Genomic DNA, 16262 nt, shown 5'->3' with positions numbered 1-16262 from the left:
GCTGCAGCTGCTCAAAGTGCTTCAAACGATTCTCGGGTGTTGTCACGTGATTAGCATCTGGTAACGTCAATAGAGCTTCTCCAATGAGAAAATGGCCAGGTGTCAATACGTTGAGCTCCTCTGGATCCTCCGATAAGGGTGTGAGTGGGCGCGAGTTAAGCTGAGCCTCGATCTGTGTCAACACGGTAGACATGTCAGCAAATGACAATCGCTGGGATCCAAACAGTTTGGTAAGCGTCTTCTTAGTCGACTTCACGGCCGCCTCCCATAGCCCTCCAAAGTTGGGTGCTCTCGGAGGTATGAAGTGCCAGGTGATTCCACACTTCATCGTTTCTTCCCTTGTAGTTGCCTGGAAAGAATCGTCGCTTAACAAACGAAAAAGATCATTAAGTTCACGCTGCGCTCCACGAAAATTCAAACCGTTATCCGTATAGACATCACTGGGATAACCACGACGCGAAATGAACCGTCTAAATGCCGCCAAAAATGCTGATGTTGTCATATCCTCAACCAGTTCGAGATGCACTGCTTTAGTACAAAAACATACAAATACTGCTATGTATGCCTTCTGAGATGTTGCTCGACGGTGAACTGGTTTTAAATACACAGGGCCGCAGAAATCGATACCAGTCGTCAGAAATGGCCTGGCTGGCGTCACTCTCTTAACTGGTAGCTGGCCAATTGGCTGCGCAACTGGTGTTGAATTAGCCTTGAAACATGTTAAACAGTTTCGGTGTATGTAGTTTGCCAATATTCTGCCATTTAAAGGCCAAAAATCTTGCCTCATTGTTGCCAGGGTGATGCGAGGACCTCCATGCAGCGCCATCTCATGGTATGCCTTTGCAACAATTCGCGTAAAGTTGCCCTTTGCCGGAAGAATCATGGGATGTTTTGTGTTGTATCTGATGTTTGTTTGCCTAAGACGTCCTCCAACACGTAGGACACCTTCATCATCCAGAAACGGTCGCAACTTCCTTAGTTTTGATGTGCTAAGCAATTCTCCCTTTTCTTCTAATTCCCGCATCTCAACATGGAATTCAATTCGCTGTAAATCGACGACTAAACGTCGGATCGCTCTAATAAATTCGTTATATGTAATCGGACCGCTGACTAATGGCTCATTCCTGCATCTTTGAGCAAACCGGATACAATAAGCTGCCACTCTACCACATTTCCAGTAGGAGGAATAGCGATCCAGGAAAGGATGTTCTGCAACGCCCATCGTCATTACAGCCACTTGTCGCTTTCGCTCGAGTTGCGATTCATCGATGTCAGATTTCTCCTCAGGAAATGACCATGTGCACTCATTATTCGAGAGCCAGTGTGGCCCCTGGAACCATTCCTTAGTGAGTTGATTAGGTAAAGCACCTCTGGACAGGATGTCTGCTGGATTTTCACTTCCTTTCACATGTTGCCAATGATTTCCTTGGGTTAAGTCCTGTATCGTGGCGACTCTATTTGCCACGAAAGTCGCCCACGTATACGATGGAGATCTTAACCAGTTCAGCACAATGGTAGAGTCACTCCAGAAATAACTTTCTGTTATTGGTTGCTTCATAGCGATGCATGCAGTTTTCCAAAGTTTCGCTCCCAACACAGCAGCACAGAGTTCCAACCGTGGTAAACTCAACTTCTTAAGTGGCGCTACCTTAGATTTTGCTGCAAGGAGACCTATTTTCACTGTGCCTTCGCGATTTGTTACTCGGAGGTAAACGCATGCTCCATAGGCTACTTCGGAAGCATCTGCAAAAGAATGGATTTGCACATTGGTTTGATCAAGAAGCATCACATGCCTTGGAATCCGCATCTCCTTTACCAGGTACAATTGTTTCTTAAACAATTCCCATTGGTCAGCCAAATCCACCGGGATTGGATCATCCCATTCCTTTGTGGCTATCCACAAACGCTGCATCATGATTTTCGCCCAGGCGATAATTGGAGCAATTATGCCAAGCGGGTCGAATAATTTGGCTATGAACGAAAACACGTTCCGCCTGGTAGGAGGTTCATTTGACACATCGTCGAAATCTGCCGCTACTCCTAACGAATCAGTAGTTGGATCCCAATATACGCCAAGCGTTTTTACTTGATCCTCCGGTCCAATACTCACAAGCTTGCATTTATCTTTCTCCTCTGGAGACAGGTTTCGCAAAACCATTTTGTTATTTGAGTTCCACTTCCGTAAATGGAAACCTCCTTTCTTCAATAGTTGCCGCAACTCACTTACTAGCTGGACAGCTTCAGCGTCACTATTTGCTCCACCGATGTAGTCATCCACGTAGAATGATTCTTGTAAAGCCCTTTTACCTAATGGAAATCGCTCTCCTTCATCCGCCGCAAGTTGAAAGAGCACTCGAGTTGCCAAAAGGATGATGACGTCAGGCCAAATGTGACTCTCTGAAGTTCGAAATGTTTTATCTCCTCTTGTTGAGAAGATCGCCATAAGATGCGTTGCAATGGTGTGTGTTCCTCATGAACCTTTACCTGCAAGTACATCTTCTCGATGTCCGCAATGAGTGCGATGGCATACGATCTAAATCGCACAATTAGATCAAAGAGTGTGTCTTGCAACACAGGTCCATTTAGGAGGCAATCATTTAGTGCAAAACCAGTTGAGGTTTTAGCGGAACCATCGAAAACCGGGCGCACTTTGGTGCTAGCACTGGATAATTTCACAACTGGGTGATGTGGTAAATAGCATGGCTTCACGTTGTCACCTTGTGACATGTCAGGAGATACCTCTACTAAATATCCCAGCTCTTGATACTGCTTTATCGTTGAGCAGTAATTTTCGTATAGTGCCACATCCCTCGACAATCGGTTTTCCAGTTGTAGAAATCTTTTCCTTGCCGTTCCTAAGGACTCTCCAATCCTTTCCCAACCTTTGAGTTTTATGGGAAGTTTTACTATGTATCGACCCGTTTCGTCACGAGAATGTGTTGTAACGAAACTTTGCTCACAATCTTTCTCTTCTTGGGTCAAGCTGTTCTCTGGACACACCTCTTCGATCGACCAAAATCGCTCAATTTGCTCCGCAATACTCACATGAGAACAAATCGCTGATGTTTTCTGCTGCGTTTGCTTTGGCCCAGTTAATACCCAGCCGAACACAGTATTAACAAAATATGGATGAGAATCGTTCATTCTATAGACTCCAGGCCGGCCGCCGTCTAGCGCTAGAAATTCAAAGAAATGCTCCGACCCCAACAACATATCGATCTCTCCACCCTGATGCCATCCAGGGTCTGCTATTTTACCTTCATCCGGAATGCATGCGTTAGGAAGATGTACTGGCTGAAGATTGTGAGTGATGCCGTCCATCACTAAGAATTCCATTCTTCTCGCATAATTGTTGGTCTGCGACCCAACTTCCGCCGTTACAGCTATGTCACTACTGACCTCATGCTTTCCTATACCTGTTAGTTTGATTCCGCTAGCTCGCCGTTGTAAACCAAGCCTTCTACAAAGTTTCTCAGTCAAGACGTTGAGCTGTGAGCCACTATCTAATAGTGCTCGCGTTTGAATGAACATACCGTTCTTTGCTTTCACATTTACTAGAGCTGTAGAAAGCACGCCACAAGAAACACCTGATCTTGTAACAGCCATAGTGAGCGTAGCATTTCCATGATTTGCACCTTGTGCTTCATTGACGAATGTTTCATCAACATTGTTGTTGCTTTGAGCTGATGTGCTAGGCATAGTGTTTTCTGTCGGTAACCACATATGTAAAAGAGAATGATGAGCACCCTTACATGCACGACAACGTACCTTTGATACGCATTGGTTTCGAAAATGGCCTTTTCCTAAACAGTTTAGACAAAGCTCTTTTGCTCGCGCAATCTTGATTCGTTCTTTCACCGCCATTGAAATGAACTCGTCACATTTTGCTGTTGAATGCTCTGCACCGCAAACATTGCATTTAAGCTTTTTCTCACCTGCTATCACGTGAATCGCCAATTTCGGAGCTTTTGATGTTGGCAACGGTTGGTTTCGCTGTTCTATTTTATCTTCGCCCAAAGCTTCCAAAATTCGTACTTGTCCTCGCAAAAATTTTATTAAATCGTTGTAATTAGCATCATCTTGTGCCTCAACTGTTCGCTCCCACTCACGCTGAGTTCCTTCATCGAGCTTTGATGTTAAAAGCTGCGTGAGCATGATACCCCATGTTGACGGCGTTTCTCCTAACTGCTGCAATAACTTTGTGTGCCTTTCAAAACCATCGATTACAGCGTTGATGTTTGCGGCTGTTGGTTTTTTCATTCTCGGCCAGTTTAGCAACTCATTCGTATGTCTTTTCTTTTGTATGTATGGGTTAGCAAAACGACTTACCACAGCGTCCCATGCAGCATCATAGCTTGCTGCGCATATCGGAAAAGCCTCGATCACTTTTAATGCTTCACCCTTTAGCGAACTCTTCAAATAATATAACTTTTCTACTTTAGAAAGAGTTATGTTGTTGTGCACCATTTGCTCATACATGTCCCTAAACTGTAGCCACTCATCGAATTTACCTTGAAATTCTGGTAGCGCCATTTTGGGGAGCTTCACACCGCCTGTGGATGTGTTAGTAACGTTGCTCATATTCTCGTCCTTCTTTGGCACGTTGCTGCTACGCTGCATTCTCTTAAGTCTGCCTGTTAGCACACACACACGCTCATCGAAGTCAGCAAATATAGCAAAATTTTTCTTTCTTGTTGCGCTGGTCGTCAAACTGCCTTATTTCCTTTGAAACCTTTACAAAATGCTCCCAGCACCTCTCAAGACGTTTTAATCGAGCTTCGACTTGTTCCAACTCAACAATTCCCGAATTTTCCACAAATTTTTCTAGTCTTACTAGACATTCAATCAAGCCATCTCGTTCCTCCTTTGCGAGAGCAAGAGCCATTGCACTGTTGTCTATTATCGTGCTATTTTCCTTTTCTGAGTCCGAGAAACCACGGAAACTTTCTTCGCTTGAGGCTTTGGCTTGCGTCATTTTCACTTTCACCAGTAATCCAGGTCCTTAGGCACCATATGTTGGGTGATTTTAATGAAAATAGAATTCTTTTATTCAGGAATGTGTTGTTGTGTTGTCTGCCCTACGTTGTGTTCTGTTCCATGCGGTTTTCAATCTGACACTTCCCAAGCAGCCGTCTTCCTACCTTTGACATTTCGTTCGTTAAATGTCATTAAGTTCGTTAATATTTTGAATTCGCTAACTTTGACGGTTGATCGTTAAATATTCCCAACAAAAGCAATACAGACGAGATCGTTTGATTTGTGCTGTCTTTTGATTAGTTGTGTGATGATTTATTGATAAGAATTGGAGCCACTGCACGTTTTATGTACGATGAAATGAAATTGGTAATGACATTTTCCTTTCTTTCCCTCTACTTGTAGCCTCCTCCAAACTGCGACGCATGATTTCGGCGATCAACGCAAACTACGTGTCACCGCCGCTCGCCGACAAGTACTGCGATCCGCACGTCGTCGCGGGCGTACTGAAAAAGTACCTCCGCAGCCTGCCCGACCCGCTGCTGACCTTCGAGTTCTATCCGGACTTTGTGCAGGCGGCGCAGAAGCCAAGCGACGCGCAGCGGAAGGCCGCCATCCTCGATATCGTGAACCAGCTGCCGAGGGAAAACTACGACAACCTGCGCTACCTGACCAAGTTCCTGTCCTACCTGGCGGAGAAAAACCAGGAGAACAAAATGTCCCCCCAGAACATTGCGATCGTGATGTCACCGAACCTGCTGTGGTCGCCGAACGAGAACGAAAACTATATGGACCAGGTGAACAGTACCGCGACGGTGAACACGATCGTCGAGGCGCTCGTCGCCGACTGGGCGTTCTTCTTCGATGGCGAGGTGAACTTCTACGTCAGCATGACCCGGGACGCACTGTTCCCGGACAATGGGGGGTTCCCGGTGGACAAGGATCAGCACGTCCGCAGCGTTCCTAGTGCGCCCGGGGGCGACATGATGTCCCGGTCGATGTTTGTCACATCGTCGACCGATCGGGGGCAGCCGACCGTTGCCGTGACGCTGACCGGTGGCAGCAGCCAGGACGAGCTGCGCATCGGCCGAGGAGAGGGCGGCGGCGGAGGAGGCGGTGGAGGAGGAGGGGGCGGAGTGTCACATTCCCGCAGCAGCAGCCACGATACTAGTCTTATTCTAATCAATAGTCATAACAATCACAACAGCGGCAACAACGGCGGCAACAGTGGTGGTGGTGGTGGTGGTGGTGGCGGCAGTACAGACCAGCTGAAGTATCGCAGCCAGTCGAACAGTTCGCTGTCGGATCATTCCAGCCCGCCGCAGGAGTACAGCCCGAAGCTGCCGATTCGACGAAAGCACAACAAGCAGGTGGCACCGACCCCGCCGGACAATCACCACCAGCACCACGGCCGCGGCCAGCGGGAGGTGAATAACAAGCTGCACTCTACGCACTACTTCAAGCAGCTGAGCGGTTCGGGCGTCACGGGCGGCAGCTCGGTGAGCGGGCACAATCACAACGGAGACGGAGCGGGGGACGATGGGTTCGCGTCGCTACAGCATCACGCGTACAAACAGGCGCAGGCCGAGTACGACCGGCAGCCGATGCTGCGGGCCGAGAGCCACGACAACCTGCTGAAGCTGAAGTCGACCGATAAGATCCCGCCGCCGCGGCCGGCCGCCGTCAGCGTGGACAGTCAGGTGCTGGGCAAAATCAAGGCCAGTGTAGCAAACAGCATCCAGCAGCAGCAGCAGCACCAAAACAAGCAACCAAATGCTCCCAATTGTGATACAACTAGCAGTAGTAGTAGTAAGGAGAACAAGGAAAACAACAACCGGGCGGCAGCAGCATCGTCGTCGTCCTCTGTCTTTCCCCCGCTGAAGCCTGTCGCCCTGCCGAGGACCACGATTCTCGGTTCGTCCGCGAGATCCGCAGGCAGTGCGTCGAATGGGAACAACAATAACGACGACGGTGGAGATACTGGTGCCGGGACGGGTGGATCGACCGCTGGCGGAGTAGGAGGAGTTGTGATACGGGAGAAACCGGTCATACCCGAACGGCCCGCCACGCTAATGCGCCCGATGAGCTTCAAGGGCTCCATTCCGGAAATATCGAAGGTCAGCGAAGGTACCAACACCATCATCAGCGGTCTGACGTCCGCCAGCTCGCTAAAGAAGGCGCAAAGCTTCCGCGGTGAAACGACGACCGGTGGCAACCGGATAGGGGCGTCGGAAAAACCGACCTCCTCCGACCTGGAGCGGGGCACACTGGAGCGGACGCAGATCTACAACATTGACAAGCAGCAGGTTGCATTCATCGATGTGGTAGAGCGATCGTCGGACGAGGATCAGGGATCGGGTAGCACCACCACCACCATCACCACCAAGCCAAAGCATTCGAGTACGCGCAAAGACAAACCGGAACCCGTGGCGTTGAATCACGTGGACACGCTGGCGTCCTCCTCCGTTTCGGCAACAGTTCCTCAGGGCACACCGCCTCTCGCAATGATGGAATCGACGGGATCGCTCGGCAGTGACGTACAGTCGCCGGTGAATCCGCTGCCACCGAGCGGGAACAACGTCAACAATGCCAGCTCTACTGCTGCTGCGAATACTACTAGCAGTAGCTCTACAACCACCACCACTAGTCTGCAGCACGTTCCACAGTCGCCGCGCGGCATCGATCCGAAGATCAAGCGGCCCCAGGTCCCGGCACCGCCACCGCCGGTCGGGCGGCCAAAATCGTCCGACTCGACCGATTTATAACAGTTCGGGGAGGTGTTGATTTAGAATACGGCCCCGGTGAAGCTCCGGCGTCGCCGATGATGCACACCGAATTCGCTAAGCGGCCGTAAAAGGGTTCGGCGCGGCGCGCACCCAGTGGTCACAATCGCGATATCTTCTTCTTTTCTTCCTCTTTATCTAACTACCAAAAACTGTTGCTAAGCTCTGTTCTTTGTTACTAGGACTGCACACGCCGTTTCGTTTCTTTCAGTTTCGTTAGCAATGTAGGACAATATTTGGTTTTCGTTGCAGCAATGTTGCTATATGTTGCATTTTATTTACCGTTGAATGGGAGGGGTGAAACTAGTGAAATGTTGTGATTACGATAGTTAAATTAGAGAAAGAGAAACAACAGTTCGAAACAAAAGCGTAAAGTGAATGAAAGGAAGCGACAGTAAATTAGTGCAGGGTTTCCGAAGTACCCCCCCGTATATTCGTTTTGCTTCGCTTTTGCAAGCAATTCTTTTCTGAACATCATATGTACGTGCGAATTGAATTTTCAGAGCGAAAACAAAAAAAAAAACACATTGAACTATGACGTGGCATGCACTGACAATTTTAATTGTGCGACAAAGTTCATCACAATTCATTAAATCATACATCACGACACCAGATGAACAACAACAAAAACAGCAGTCGACTGAAAGAGATTATCCATTTCTTGTGAAATAGCTTAATTGTTGTTACGTATCAGCATTAATTGTACGCTTTTCCCCCTTGGTACACATTCCGTATTGTGCACTTCCCAGAGAAAAGGCCATCAGTTTGTTTGTCACGAAATAACGGCCGCACGGAAATGAAGGTTCGGGAAAATTTTTGTTTTATTTTTTGAGTCGGACCCAAAAAGCGATAATTGGACAAAGTTTTCTCGGAAAAGGTCTTATACTTTCCTGTCCTTTCAGCTTTTTTTTTTCTCTGGCAAAGCGATTCAGCTTCTAATAGATAAAAGCACGGGAAAAAGTAACTTACACGGAACGTGTATATTCCGGGCGTTCGGGTGATGTTAAAGCAACCAACCATGTGGAAGACGTTGCAATTTTCACTACGACCGCCATTCTTTCTTTTACGCTTACGCCGGCGGACCATTTGATTAATGGCCAAGCGCGCTCTGCGTGCAGTTGCAGTATGGGTGTGTTTGTGTGTGTGTGTGCTGCTCCGTGCATTCACGATTTATCGTTCCCCGGGACGGAAATTGAATTTTACTGCCAGCAGCCGAAAAAAAGGTCGCGTAAGAAATCCAACAAGAAAACACGGACAGGAACTAATGAAAGTGTAGCGCGCGCGAGCGTGTTTTAACTAAGAACAGTCTTTCTTATTTGGCGCAAAGCAAAACGCAAAAAGTAACATGATAGGAAAAATGACCAAAACAACACTTCGGTGCGTTACAGTGCACGCGCTCACAAGACAGCGTGCAGAAAACCGTGCTGTTCGAGAGAAACCCGGTCAATCTCAGTGCTGACCATGAAAAATGGAGAAAGATTTACACACCCGAATCCTTGCTTTGGACGCACTGGCAGTCCGCTACTAACTAACCAAAGCGATGACTTTCAAGAGACTGCCGCTGAACGCTGCTAAAGTGAATTTGTTTTTAAAATTGGCAGAATGGGGGATTTTTGTTTTTTTTTTTTTCAAGGAAAGGCCACAGAGGCCACGTCAAGGACGATGCTGGAAGTGTGTGCAACGGAAGCTTGTTATTGAAATCGTGCAATAGCTACAAAACAATTCGAACGTTTTTACTGGCATCACCTCTGGGAAGGAAACGAAGTATGATGGTTGTGTGTTAAATTGACGTAGTTTTGTGGCAATGCATTGTACGCCGCTGAGTTCCTAGTTTAATTTAGCTACCACAGGACAAAAAGGTATAGAATGGAACAAAGGTTCTTCGACGAAGGAATGTGTAGAATGTGTTTATGATGAATATTGAAATATCAAGAAAGATCGCGATCGATATAGAGAACGTTTAATCGGTTATGATAGAAAAGATTACAAACGTATGATAGATACATTTAAAAAGGCATAACAGAAACTGGAACAGGAATGGAATCAAAAACATACACACCTCAACATATCAACAACCAACTGCATGCTTGAAACAGCTCACATTTAAACTAAATTGTGGACGCGACATCAGCAACAGCAACTTAAATTATCAACCTTAGCTTTGTAAATTCCAGTGCATCAACTTTGCTTGTGGCAATGTACATCGCGAACCGAGCGCTCTATATATAAATGCATTTTATAGTACTGTGCAAGTGGCAACAGCTTCAAATTAAAATCAGTATTGTTGATTACACATCGAGCTAACCGCGAAGCTCGCCCTCCGCGCTACGTTGCAAGCAGCGCGCGGTTTAGCGATAATCTTCCTGTTTTCCCATCAGAACCCGGAACCAAAAGTGTCCATAATTTACATCACAATCAAATGCGCTCCCCCACCTACCTACTTTACACTGAAGGAGGGTTTATATAAAAACAACTAAAAAAATGCTGTGCGATGAAATTACCTGCACACATGCCAGCAACGTGGGTTGTAACACAAGCCCCACACGCTTTGCCGCGCGTATGGGGTACATGAGGCGTCGGCTAAGAGTGTTGGGCAGGTGCGCGGGCTATATTACGTTCAAATTTCATCAACCCGTTCGCGCGTCACGTGCGGTTTTGGTTGCGAATTACTGCGGAACGCAGGAACTAATTTCGATCTCATATGAAATGCACCGGAAGAGTGATGTGTGCGCTCTACTGCTATGCCGCATAATCCCCCTTTTTTGGGGCGCACACACGAGCGAGGTAGGAAGAAAAAACAAGTCCCAACAAATTCAGTTGCCAAAATTTCAAAGCATACGCGGGCAGATGATAAAGCCGGACACACGCGATGGATTTGTGTGTGTGTGTGTGCGAGAGAGCGTCGTTTTTATCACCCTTTTCGAGCGCGCGAACGTGTGCTCCCGCCCCTATTCGCTCTGGACAGTTGAAGAAGGAAAGGTGGAAGGTATCACATCCCGCTCGCGCACACCGCGTCCGTGTTCCCTCCGGTTTTTGGTGGCGGTTCGTCACTGCCGAGTAATTAGCATTTAAACAAAATCATCATCAATATTCATTAAAATTTGTTACTCCATTTTAGTGGTTGGTGGAGGGCTTGTGTTGCTGCAAAAAAAAAGAAGGGCGCTGCCAAGAATAAGCGAACGGTTGCTAACCAACCACCGCCCTCTGCCAACGAATCTAGTGGGCACTGTGTGCATGGAGATTTTTCACGTACGCGTTGCTGTGTGCAGTGCAGATTTTTAAACCGCGTCCGGAACACACATACACACCTGTCGGTGCCGGAACCGGCAGTGTCCGTAGATAAAACGTGCCCGTAATAAACCGCAAACAAACGCGAAAGAAGAATCGGTTTTGGTGGTTTTGGTGAAAAGCAGTGTTGCGTCGTGTTCATCCGGCGGAGAGGAAGCACGGTTGTCCGGTGTGTTTCTCACCCCGATTGCAGCGTCAGTACACATCATTATGCTTTTAAGCTGGTGCGTAGGGGAGTTTTTTGTTTCTTTGTGTCCAGTAAGTGCAACGAGTGTGACATGATCGGGCATGATGATGATCATAAAGTGAATTGTTTGAAACATGTGCAGTAGATGCCGAAAGCGATGGAATTGTGAGTGTGTGTATGTGTGTGTGTGTGCGCAATACCGGGGTGGATGGGAGAGAACAACGCATCGTCACCATTCTTTCCCTTGGGTGGAAAATTCACTGCGGCGTATTAGTGGCCAGTACCGGTAGGTGCAGCGTTATTGATGTGAAAAGGGCCGACGAGCGCTGAGGTAACACAATATATCAACTGTGTGTCAATGTGGCAAACCGCCGTCTCTCTCTCTCTCTTGCCGCCAACTCTTTCCTTCTTCGGATAGGGAACAATTGGCGGTAATGGGTGTTGGTGGATTTTTTTGTTTTGTTTTTGCGAGCGTTACTCGGTATAACGCTAGTTACGATGGATTGTTCCGGTGGTGAGGAATCTGTGTCTTGTTCGTTGTTTTTTTATCGACAACATGGGGTGTTTTAAATCATGTTTTTCAGCAGAAACATGAAAATCGCTCATTTTATAACAGATTGATTTAAAAACGCCTACTGTGACTTGGATAATGAATCGCACAACTGGATTATGGATTTGCTTTCTTTTTTATCATGGCTTACTGCAACAGCGCAGCAGGTTGTTTTTTCTTTTGTCCGGGAAATGAGATTGTTCGATTGATTCGCTTTCTCATCTCCCACGGAGTTATATAGTGCATTCCAGAGTGATTTATTTTTTTTTTATTTTACTTTACAACGAAATGATGAATCCCCCACTGTACTGTCCTGCTATTTCCCGTGGTGGTGTGCCCTAAAGGTTTTGTCTCTTCATAGCTTTCAAGTTATGATGTAATTGGATCTTTTTATAGTAGTCTTATCGGATAACAAAATCTTATCTGAATTATGCTTGAGCTTAAGCTAAGCATACGCAATGTTTAATATGCAGCAAAAGTAATAAAAACCGCTACTCTCTTCATCTATTTATATTTCACCTCTATGGTCGTCCTTTTCTATCCCGTTCTCTGCATAAGTGCCCTCCCGCTGCGAAGCGAATTCAGTGAAGGAGTTAGAAAAGAAGAAAAAAAAAACAAAAAAAAACGCTTTTTAAAGCATAAAAGTCACTAAAGAGAGGAACTAGAGGAAAAGAAGATAAACATGAAAATGAAGTAAGAAAATAGATAAAACGAAAACTAAAAATCAGTAAAGTAAGTGTGATTGAGGAAAAAGAGTAAATAAAACAGAAGTAAAGAAGGAAACGTGTGTATAGCAAGCGAACTAAAGGTGATACTATTTAGAGTGAAAGAAGACAAAACTAAGGACAAACAAAAAGAATGAAAAAAAATGTGCAAAAAATGGCCGGTAACAATTAGGCAGTAAAATGTCACCATATATGCTTTGTTTTATAGGTTAATTCGTGAATTTAATTCAATTATCGTGTCTGTTTTTTGCCTTCTCTTTGTTTCTCTATGGTTGGCTTCGTGCTTGAATGCTTTAAAGCCTTGTATTCGCGAAGCAAAAAACAGAAGCAAGCTATAAGTTAATGTGAAAGAGAAAGAGAGCCCTAATAAGGTCGTAAAATAAACATATACACACACACACCCAGACATACGTACGCAAAGACATGTTTTGTGTATGGCAAACCGTATTATTACAATCAATTATGCATTAATAATTAAACGCGCAGCATTACTAATTGAATTTAAAGCATGTGGGACGAAGATGAGGAAAGAATGCGTAAAGGATAATGAAATTTAACAAAAATTGAGCAACAGGCAGGCCCACAGCATTGCGAGAAGCACCGTCCGTGTGTCCCGTGATATATGCGGTGTGTTGATGCATTATCGATCAAATGGTAAAACGTACTGTAGTCGATACACGTAGGAAAGGATAAAACAATGGGGCGCCTCTTTCCGCATGCCGCCGAGAGGTGTGGCGGTGGGATCGTCCATGGATGTTGCGTTAATGGGCAACATTAACAAAACATTACGATCAATCGAACGGGCAAATTAAAACACCAACTCTCACACATCCACAAACAAACACACACACACAAACGGGCCCGGGGACAGTCACCAGGTGTGCGCTGTGTGCAGACAGCATGCACAGATGTAACTAATTATTAATTATTGCAATAAAGCGAAAAAACAAATGTTGATTTTTATTACAGTGAAAATTATTACCATTCTTTTTTATCAATTAATTGTGGCATGGGGTAGGAAAGAAAGGGTGGTGGGAAGGGTAATGCATGGGGAGTGAGTATTGTACTGTACTTGGTGCATAAATAACGCACCACAAACCGCATTGGGCCCACTAATTGATAAGAGATAGAGTGGACTAGCACAGAGTGGATTAAATTGGTACACTGGGGCATCAGCATTCGTTGCTTTAGTTATGGTGACCCGCAGTGGTGGGGAGATTTTGCCATATCACTATAGCTGGGGGTATTAGTTGTTTAACGCCCCTATGTTAAATGGAAATTATGTTTGAGGTTTTATTGTTTTGAAGCTTATGAAATAGATTCAGCTGTTTAAAACTCGCCTTTTTTATAGTTTCTATGATATGGTTATCCTTTAAAGAGCGGCTTGTTGAAAACGCGTTTTACATTGAATTCTACCCTAGATAAATTCATCCTTTTTTTGGGACCTTTAGAACCGATACGCACTGATCCTCCATGGCTAATAACAATCAGTGCTTTAAACCGTTCCACATAAAACACAATGGCCAGTGGATGGTACCAGTGGACGTGTCCCAGCAGCACACCACCGGTAAAGCAAAATTAAGCGGGCCTGACCCGTTTTAATTAAAACCCCTGTCAGGTGCCGGCCGTTTGCTCATCAAAACGATACGCACGCTTTTGCGCTTCCTCTCTCGATACAACCTTGCAACCTGTGGGGGTGTAATTAATAATCCGTTTTTCGGGTGGGGTGGGGTTTGGGTGCGAAAAAAAGGGCCCGTTCCTCTCCTTCGCCGCATGCAGGAGGTATAGCGCGTTTTGATGGTGAACGGCTTCGAGCTTGATCAACTTTGTAAGCGACTGCTGAGGGAAGCTAGTGTAGCGGCTGGCTAAACCTTTGAAAAAGAAACATTATTCATTATTTGCTATTTGATAGATTGGCGTAATTGTCTTAACACTTCGATGAAGTCATGTTTGTTGACCTTTTACTTTTTAAATAACAAAAAAAAGTGTGATACTTCTCTTTAAAATACCTTTTATATGATTGTTTGTAGCTTCTCTCCGTTTGAAGATTTTTCAAAGTTAAATGTACTTTGTTTGAAACCTTTCTAAGATACAAAATCTTGCAGATACTGTTTTGAAGTGTCTCTTTAACAGTTGGTGCGTTTATTGCGCTTCCAGACATTCCGAATTGTGCTAGTTCTCCTCCTTGGAAAACGTCAAGTTAATTTTCCAGTTAGATTTGTAGAATTCATTGTAATTTTTCGATGCCCTTTTTTAGTTTTCTAGGCCTTTTTCCACGTTGTTTCATAGATTCATGTGTTTAATTCGGTATCGATTGGAAGCATCTCTATTGGAAGTGTATATATTATTTGATTATCTTTATAAGCTTTTTTATTTATTCTTGAACGTTATATCAAAATATAACATTTCGTTTATGCTGATTATTCTGTCAATGTGAGATTTCCAATTGATTCTTATTCCCAACAGGATGCCAATTTGAAGCTAAAGTTTCTACTTCGATGTCATGTCTCAAATTAATTTTCCAGTTTTTAATTCCATGTCACATAATTTTATTTCGAAGATAATTTGATGATTGTTCAAAGATTCATGTTGCTCTTACACCATCGCATTAACAATATACAAGTAGAGAAGAAAATACCAACCAAGTATGGTTTGGACCATATGGATGGGATCACCAATCTCCTATTCAATTTGCTGCTAGAGAAGGCTAACCATGACCTGAGAGTGTAGACCTCGAAAGCGTTCTTATATATCATAAGTTATACTGGTATATGCCGATAAATAGACATCATTAGTCTGTGGCTCGCTTTTCTACATAAAACACTCTAAGGGATCAAGAAAGCGATAGAAAATTGCTAGTGGCACCAGGAATATTCCTGTCCACAAATTCTTTACTAATTGGGACTGTTTCAACGAATAAGTTAAAGTACTTTTGACAGAATATAGCGTTGAAAAACAATAATGTTGAAACACGCGAAAAAAATTATTTGTTTTTTAAACGAAACAATTTACCAACAACATTTCAAGTCGTCGATGGCAACAATTCAAGGATAGAAAAATGGTTATGATTATGATTGGCAAAACTATGCTTACAAGTAGTTCTAAAAAAAAACAAATGAAAATGTCTCCATGCTTTGTATGGTGCAAACAAACTGTTTGGGTTGAATGCCATCTCCACCGGCATTGTTTGCATCACAAAAAGAAGTGTTTTTGTACTAGATTTCTTTGGTTCATTAAGTAGTTAGTAATGATTTTAATTACATTCAGCTAATTGGAAGTTCTGCAAGGATGTTGTGCAGTGTTACAGCTTCAAAAGAGCTCAGAAATGACCAGTCGTTGGTAAATTTTGCTACTTTTACCAACTTTTATCAACTTTTTGCGAGCAGAAATGTATTGGCATACATGTTACAGCAGCAATAACTAACCACTTTGGTCATATGAAAAATAATGATATAGGATAAATGTACCAGTATTGCGCAGGTTAGTGCAGTAGTTTCACAAAAAAATGCCCGTACACTCACAAGTTACTTTTCATGTAAGTGACGTTATTTTGAATGAAAAACTATCGTATTATGTTGTGCTATTTTTTGTCGATTTAAATGTATTTTTTAGAGGAATTTGTAAAAATACAAACGCTGTTTTTGTTCCTATTTTCGGCAGTTTAGTCCTATATTCGGCAGGTTGTGTTTCTATTTTTGGCAACGCAAATACGGGTTGGTAAATGTTTTAATCAATGCCAATATGTAGACAAAAAT

General features: G+C 44.5%; 1 protein-coding gene across 7 annotated transcripts in view; it reads left to right on the top strand.

The window, feature by feature from the left end:
- The window catches only part of LOC120899593 (rho GTPase-activating protein 17-like), a 31836-nt gene extending 18354 nt beyond the window's left edge, over positions 1–13482 (top strand). For all 7 annotated transcript variants that reach the window (XM_040305611.1, XM_040305613.1, XM_040305615.1 and 4 more), the window contains exon 7: positions 5380–13482. In XM_040305611.1, coding sequence (XP_040161545.1) covers positions 5380–7739 — 2360 coding nt within the window. In that variant the 3' untranslated portion in view covers positions 7740–13482. The remainder of the gene's footprint in view (positions 1–5379) is intronic.
- Positions 13483–16262: the final 2780 nt, after the last annotated feature.

The sequence above is a fragment of the Anopheles arabiensis genome, chromosome 3 (assembly GCF_016920715.1).
Source record: "Anopheles arabiensis isolate DONGOLA chromosome 3, AaraD3, whole genome shotgun sequence".
In the NCBI taxonomy this organism is placed as follows: domain Eukaryota; kingdom Metazoa; phylum Arthropoda; class Insecta; order Diptera; family Culicidae; genus Anopheles; species Anopheles arabiensis.
Note: the sequence above shows the minus strand (reverse complement) of the source record. Positions and strands in the feature narration are given on the sequence as shown.